This window comes from Malaclemys terrapin, chromosome 12 (genome assembly GCF_027887155.1).
Source record: "Malaclemys terrapin pileata isolate rMalTer1 chromosome 12, rMalTer1.hap1, whole genome shotgun sequence".
Classification (NCBI taxonomy): domain Eukaryota; kingdom Metazoa; phylum Chordata; order Testudines; family Emydidae; genus Malaclemys; species Malaclemys terrapin.
In genome coordinates, this window is record NC_071516.1 from 34043750 (window position 1) to 34052021 (window position 8272).

General features: G+C 48.9%; 1 protein-coding gene across 1 annotated transcript; it reads right to left on the reverse strand.

Moving 5' to 3' along the window:
• Positions 1-1551: 1551 nt before the first annotated feature.
• On the reverse strand, positions 1552-8272 carry LOC128846636 (SRRM2 protein homolog rsr-2-like). The gene is made up of 2 exons (XM_054045870.1): positions 7878-8272; positions 1552-6810 (listed from the first exon to the last, which is right to left on the reverse strand). Exons 1-2 carry the CDS (start codon positions 8269-8271, stop codon positions 6176-6178), a joined length of 1029 nt encoding a protein of 342 aa, XP_053901845.1. The 5' UTR covers position 8272; the 3' UTR covers positions 1552-6175.

Here is an 8272-nt window from a genome sequence, read left to right on the forward strand (position 1 = left end):
GTCTAATTTCCCAGATGTCTCGATGAATTACCCAATCCCATATGCATCCTCCCCATGGACCCGGCAGGATACGGTATGTGGGAGCCCACACCCCCTGTACCGGTCCATATGCTTGGAAGGAGCACTGAGAACGTCCACACTTCCACCCAGAAAGTTTCCAAGTATGTCTCCATGGCCACAGGTCAGATGGCACTCCTGACGTGTCTGTAAGGGCAGTGGGCCAAGCCTGGTGCTCTAGATCATTCCGAATGGCCATTAGCTGGTCATTCAAGAAATCCTGAATCTCTGAGCATGCTAGATCCCACTGCAATGCCTTCCCAGCCTCAGTGATATTCAATACCATCTCTGTCAGTAACTTCTGGGTCATAGAACTAAGGGCGGAGATAACATGTAACTCACCAACTCCAGCCTGTACCTGGGTTAGTTGTGCTCCAGAAACAAGGCCTATGGCCTTCTCTAGTTGGCCCAATTTCTCATCATTGGAATGTGTAGTACTGTTTGTATCTGGATAAGTTACAGTGGTGGTGGCAAGGGTCAAGGGACTAGTGGTGGTGGGTGTAGTCTTTGTAGTGGCAAGGCGTTTTTGATATTTATCATCTGAAAGCCAATTAGGGAGGGCAGTGCATCCTGAAGGTACCTGTCCATAAGCACAAAGCCCTGATCCTGGAAAGAATCCACCCCACCACTGGACCCCACATTCCCAGGAACGTTCCCCACAGTTCCCTCCTTGCCAATAAACAATACTTCGTTTCTTCCACCAGGGCCAGTTCTTAATGTCTTTTGTAGTTAGAAAGTTCTGGACTTTGGTGGTTTCAGCAGAGCGAGTGTTTCTTCTTTTCTTCTTCAAAAGCAGTTGTGATTCACCATAATACCGGGGAGAGGTTACTAGCACTTCACCCTGTACTGGTGTGATTCCTGTAAAAGAATTCAAAGGCACAGTAGATCTGTCAGTGGACAAGGGAGAGGTTACTAGCACTTCACCTTGTCCTCTTTCCCTGCTGTCCAGGAGGCACAGCAGAGTTAGCAGGAGAAATAGGCTGATCAGCAGCTGGAGAATCCCCTCCAGGCGGAGGGGTCTTTTTGCAGTGCGAAGCATGGGTCCAGGTGGGCAGTCCTTGGCACTTCACAGCAGTGTTAGTGGTTAACAGGACTTGGAAAGGGCCTTTCCAGCGTGGAGCCAAGGCAGTCTTTCGCTGATGGACCTTTATGTAGACCCAGTCTCCTGGTTCCAGCGAGTGGCAGGGCTGCACAGGATCCTTGGGTAGTGCTTCTTTCACCAGTGTATAGAAAGACTTAACACATTTCATTAGTGCCTGACAATACTTAAGCATTGTGTCATCCATTAAATGAATGTCCATCTGAGCTAGGGTCAGTGGGGGCGCAGTTGGTAGTCTCATCGGGCGCCCTGTCAGAATCTCATGAGGGCTGAGTCCAGTCTTTCGATTGGGAGTGGCCCTCATACTCATTAGTGCCAGAGGAAGGGCATCTGGCCACTTCAAGTTTGTTTCAGCACAAATCTTGGCCAGTTTATTTTTCAGAATTCCATTCTGGCGTTCCACTGTCCCAGCAGACTGCGGATGGTGGGGACAGTGAAGGTTGTGTTGAGTCTGCAAAGCTGCACATAACTCCTTTACAATCTGTCCAGTAAAATGAGTTCCACGGTCACTGTTGATACTCACAGGGATGCCAAATCGTGGTACAAAATCTTTAAGCAGAAGTTTCACAACAGTCCTGGCATCTGCTTTCCTGCAGGGAAAAGCTTCAACCCAATTTGAAAATACATCCACCAAAACCAATACATATTCATAGCCACAACATTTAGACAGTTGAATAAAATCAATCTGAATATTTACAAAAGGTCCCCAAGGGGGAGGGTGAGCTGCCTGCCTAACTTTAACAGCTTTACCAATGTTATGCTGCTGACAAATCACACATTGTTGACAGTAGTGATGTGCAATGACTGGGAACCCGAACGCACACCAATCTCGGTTAACTGCAGCAACCATCCCCCCTTTGCTCACGTGAGCCATTCCGTGGTATACACGAGCAAGATAGGGCATTAGCATCTTCGGTGCAACCAGGCGACCAGCTGGGGCACGCCAAAGATGATCAGGGTGTAGAATACAGCCATTAGCACTCCATAAACGTTTCTCAGCTGCCGGTGCTGCTTCCTGGATCTTGGCCAGATCCTCAAGGGAGGCTAGTGGAGGCTGTTCAATCAAAGCACAAGTATATTCAGCCTGAGGTGCAGAAAGGGCCGCTGCTTTGGCTGCAGAGTCTGCCAAAGCATTTCCACGGGTAACTTCATCATGAGGGGTCTGGTGAGCTGTACATTTCACGACAGCTATAGCTTTGGGCAATAAAAGGGCATCTAAAAGAGCAGAGACATACAGACTGTTCTTAATAGGAGAACCAGTGGATGTAAGAAAACCTCTATACTTCCAGAGCAACCCATAATCATGTACCACTCCAAAAGCATAACAAGAGTCTGTATAGATTGTAACTGCTTGATCCTGAGCGAGAATGCAGGCTCGAGTTAAAGCTACAAGTTCGGCCACTTGAGCAGAAAACACAGAAGGAAGGAAAGCACTTTCAATAACAGCATGTGCAGAACACACAGCATAACCAGCAACCAATTTGCCCTTAGAATCTCGCGAGCACGAACCACGAACCATCTACAAAGTAAATAAGATCAGGATTTTGCAAAGGCACATCTAGTAAATCATCTCTTGGACGAGAGAGAACCGATGTCACAGACACACAGTCATGTGGGTCTCCATCTTCGGGCCCAGGCAACAAGGAGGCAGGATTTAGAACAGGGCAACGAGCCAAAGTAATATGGGATGAAGACAACAAGACAAGCTCATATTTTGTAAGACGAGAAGTGGATAGATGCTGTGTCTTAGATTTTAACAAGAGAGCAGCCACAGCATGAGGGACAGCAACAATCAAAGGAGATCCTAAGACAATAGATTCAGATACCTGAACAGCAAGAGCTGCTGCAGCTACAGCACGCAGGCAAGGGAGAAATCCAGCTGCCACAGCATCTAGGGCAGTACTGTAATAAGCAATGGGACGGTGTTCGTCTCCGTGCTTTTGCGTTAATACAGCCAAAGCAAACCCATTACGCTCATGACAGAAAAGAGTGAATGGTTTAGCATAATCAGGAAGTCCCAGGGCTGGTGCACTGGACAGACTTTGCTTGATAGCAACAAAAGCTTGTTCAGCCTCTGGAGACCAAGGAAGAGGCTCAGGGGTACCTGACTTAGTCAGATCCTGTAAGGGTTTAATCATTGTTGCATAGCCTAAAATCCATTGTCTACAGTACCCAGTCATGCCAAGAAAAGTACGCATTTGAGAAATAGTTCCAGGCCTCTTAAAGGAACCTGGAGTGCATGTGCCACACTTCTAGTAAGATAACGGGTACTTTCCTCAGAGGGATTAGAATCAGGGGAGCTACTGGCAGGCTCAGAATCACCTCTTTGTGGTGAAGAGGAGGCTTCTCTCCCAGGGGAAGAGAGAACAATGTGTGCAGCTGATACATGCAGTGATGAAACTGGCACTGCCGGGTGAGATTCGTTAGCAGACCCAGGCTGTGCAGGGGGAGGAGGCAGCACGGGCTGCTGCTGCTGCTGAATGTTACTGAAGAAATCTAAAATATCCTCAGCAGTTTCCTCCTCACTGTCAGATCTAACTAATTGGGGATAAAGGGGAGCAGAAGGAATTGCTTGAACGGGATTAGGATACACAGGAGCAGAAGGAATCGCTCTAGGGGGTAGACAGCTGGATGCCTTGCATTTAAGCTGTAAATGTTGCACTTGAGCTTTTAACTTTTCCTGGGAGTCTTTTAGACTCCGCACTCGAGACTCGTGGAGTTTCTTTGTTGCTTCCTCCCACCAACAGACAAATTGCTCCCACTGTGTATCAGAGGCTTTTGGTGAAGCCAGAGTTTCTTTAAGGTATTTAAGTTTGTCTAAATCAAAGGTACCTTCTAGTGGACATTGTTTAGATGGATTTGCACGCGTGTAAAGATTCCAATTATCTAAATACCTGCAGGTTTTCGGGCCATAATGTACGTACATGAAATAAGCTGGGGTACCCTTAGGGGGTGAAAGGGAAGACTTAGACTGTCCCCCACCCATTTTCCAATCACACACTCAAAGGGGGAAGGATGCCCTGTCCGCGCTAGCGGCTCATAAACTAAGGATCTCTCCCTACAGGGTATTCACACAGGAGTGACTAACAAGGATAGCCATGACCCCCTACACCTCCCTTCAGCAAAGAGCGTCGGCTAATCTCAGAGAGAAAGCGCCGCTTACTCTGTTGCATCCAGTGAGATGGTCAGACTGTCAGTGGCTCACACGGAGAGGAAAAGGGGAGGGAAGATGGGTGCACACACTCCTAGACCCAGGTAGCCTCCTCGCCGGACGATGCCAGGCCGAGTCAACCTACATGGGTCGGATCTCCTAAAGATCCTCTAGTTACCGGGCTTGCGTTAGAGTAGTTCTGGTCACGAGCCAAAAGACTTCGCAGAGTACTCTGGGCGTCTTCCGGTAACACTCAATTCACACTGTGTACACACACACACACACACACAGACTACACACACCAACATACCAAGGCCTTATACCAGGTACTACTCCTGAGTACCTCCAGGTACTATTCCCAAGTACCTTGATGCATCACTTGAGGCGGTAAAAACCCCTCTTGAGGCAGTAACAACTCCTCAATACAGGTGCAAACCCTATGCACCTAGCATATGCTTACAGGGGGCGGCAAACAATTCCCCTATTACGCCGCTCAGCATCTGACCTTGCTGCACAGTCAATAAGTTCGGATGGCGTGAGCCCAACAGGGGCAGACGGCCCCACGGACAGTCCTCCTCCGACACCCCAATAGAGATTTCAAAAGGTCTCTTACCTCTATTGTGGCGCCATGGGGTTCAAAGGGGAACGATCCGTAGCAGCTGCCGTTGCCTCAGTGGGCGTTGCCATCCCGGACGAGCCCCCAAATTGTCGGAGAAAAACTGAGTTCTCACTATTTTGTTTAGGTACAGCAAGTCAGAGGCTTTATTATTAACTCTCACATGTGCAGAGGAGAGAGCAAGTAGATCTCTCTCTGGTAACTAATTACAGCAAGCATTTATACCTTTCATTACAGAAATAATGAGGGACAGCTGCATTTTGTTTATACATAGGCCATCTTGATATCTTATTTTCTTACTTGTTTTGACTCTTGCCTACATACAATTAGTTTCTATACCTTATCTACACAAGGTCTTCTACACCTTATCTATACTGAGGTCACAATGACTTCTTACACAGCTCTTTCTCACCCGTCTCACACAATTCTTACACAATCCTCACACAATCCTCGCTTCTACAAATCTCGCGTTATCAGGGTTATCAGGGTCACAGCTAGCTTGACTCTTGCTAACAAAGACTGTCTCTTGCTAACTAAGCCTGACTCTTGCTAACAACCATCATGCATTGCAGTTCCCTTCTGTCAGTTCTTTTCTCTGCTTCCACAGCGGGAAGGGTTCATGACGCTCGCGTCTTCAGGAACACTACTCTGTTTAAAGGGCTGCAGCAAGGGACTTACTTTCCAGACCAGAAAATAACCGTTGGGGATGTTGAAATGCCAATAGTTATTCTTGGGGACCCAGCCTACCCCTTAATGCCATGGCTCATGAAGCCGTACACAGGCAGCCTGGACAGGAGTCAGGAGCTGTTTAACTAAGGCTAAGCAAGTGCAGAATGGTGGTAGAATGTGCATTTGGCCGTTTAAAAGGTCGCTGGCGATCATTATTGACTCGCTCTGACCTCAGCCAAAGAAATCTCCCCATTGTTATTTCTGCTTGCTGTGTGCTCCACAATCTCTGTGAAAGTAAGGGGGAGACCTTTATGGCGGGGTGGGAGGCTGAGGCAAATCGCCTGGCTGCTGATTACGCGCAGCCAGACACCAGGGCGATTAGAAGAGCACACCAAGAAGCGCTGTGCATCAGAGAAGCTTTAAAAACCAGTTTCATGACTGGCCAGGCTACAGTGTGAAATATCTGTTTGTTTCTCCTTCATGAAAACCTGCCCCCTTTATTGACTGATTTTCTGTAAGGAACCCACCCTCCCCCTTCCCCCAGCTTTCTTTCAAACCAAATAAAGTCACTATCATTTAAAAATCATTTATTCTTTATTAATAGATTAGAAAAAGAGGGAGGGAACCCGGGTGGTATTTGGGAGGAGGATTGCTGGGAAGGAAAAAGCCACAAAGAAAAGGTTAAAAAAATGACAGCCTTTTGCTTGGGCTGTCTACTGGGGTGGAATGGGAAGGTGTACGGAGCCTCCCCCCCCCGCGTTCTTACACGTCTGGGTGAGGAGGATACGGAACATGGGGATGGGGGAGGGTGGAACAGGGGCTGAAGCGGCAGTCTGTTTTCCAGCAGCCGTTCCTGAAGCTCCACCAGACGCCGGAGCATGTCTGTTTGCTCACGCAGCAGCCCCAGCGTTGCATCCTGCCTCCTCTGGTCTTCCTGCCGCCACCTCTCATCTCGAGCGTCTCTCCTCTCCTCACGTTGGTCCCTCCTGTCCTCACGTTGGTCCCTCCTGTCCTCACGTTGGTCCCTCCTGTCCTCACGTTCACTGGCTTCTTTCCTATACTTTGAAACTGTTTCCTTCCACTCATTCAGATGAGCTCTGTCACTGCGGCTGGATTCCATAATTTCAGAAAACATCTCGTCTCGCGTTCTCTTCTTACGACGCCTTATCTGTGATAACCTTCGGGATGGAGGAGGGAGGCTTGAGGAATTTGCAGCTGCTGTAGGGAGGGGAAAAAAGAGAGAATTGTTTAAAAAGATACATTTTGCAGAACAATGCTTATACTCTTTCACGGTGACCAACACTATTCACATTACATAGCACATGTGATTTCTGTGCAAGGTCGCATTTTGCCTCTTAATGCTGAGTGCCTGTGGCTTTGCTGCTAGAGATCACAGGTCTGGGCAACAGAATTCGGCTTGCATGCGGCCATGGTAAGCCATTGTTTTACAGCTTCTGCGCCCTCCTTTCCCACATACCAAGCATAGCCTGTAGAGTGCTGCGGTTTTTCTGTTAACATTCAGCAGCAGCAGAAAACAAACTAACCACCCCCCCCCCTCGCCATGAATTCTCTGGGATGATCGCTGTACCCCTCCCCCCCACTGCGTGGCTGGTATCAGGGAAGATCCCTGCAGGCACCAAACTAACCACCCCCCCCGCCGCCGCCCCCCTCCAGCCATGAATTCCCTGGGATGATCACGGTACCCATCCCCCCACAGCATGGCTGGTAACAGGGAAGATCCCTGCTAGCCAAACGCGAAAAACTCAGGGCCAATTTCCCATCTGCGCTTGGCTAACTGCAGGGAAGGATTTATTTTCCGCCACAGGCAAACAGCCCAGTAGGAACGGCCACCTCTGTCCCCTTAATTAAGTTCCCGTATTTCAACCAGGTTACCAGGAGTGATATCACTCTCCTGAGGATTACACAACAAGATAAAGAACGGATGTTGCTTGAATGCCAGCAAACACCGGGACCATACGCTGCCAGGCTTTGTCAGGCAATGATACCAGATTACTTGCTGCAAGCATGGCGTGGTCAAGTGTCCTACCATGGAGGAGGGAATAAGGATGCACTGCCCAGAAACCTTGTGGCAAGGCTTTTGGAGTACCTCCAGGAGAGCTTCATGGAGATGTCCCTGGAGGATTTCCGCTCCATCCCCATACACGTTAACAGACTTTTCCAGTAGCTGAACTGACCGCGAATGCATCCCAAGTCCTCAGGACAAAGTAATCATTAAAAACTGTTTGCTTTTAAAACAAGTTTTATATTTTAAAAGGTAAACTCACCTGAGGTCCCTTCCATGGGGTCAGAGTCTTGGGTACTGGCTTGGGAGGCTTGGGAGGGTACTTCAGTCAGGGTGAGAAAAAGATCCTGGCTATTGGGGAGAACGGAGTGCTGTGTGCTCTCTGCAAGCTCATCCTCATCCTCCTCCTCTCCCCCATTGGCAGAATCCTCAGGCGTCGCTGATGAGACTATCCCCGACCCAGAATCCACGATCACAGGTGGGGTAGTGGTGGCAGCCCCCCCTAGAATTGCATGCAGCTCGGCGTAGAAGCGGCATGTCCGCGGCTCTGACCCGGAGCGACCGTTTGCCTCCTTTGTTTTTTGATAGGCTTGTCTGAGCTCCTTGACTTTCACGCGGCACTGATCTGAGTCCCTATTGTGGCCTCTCTCCATCATG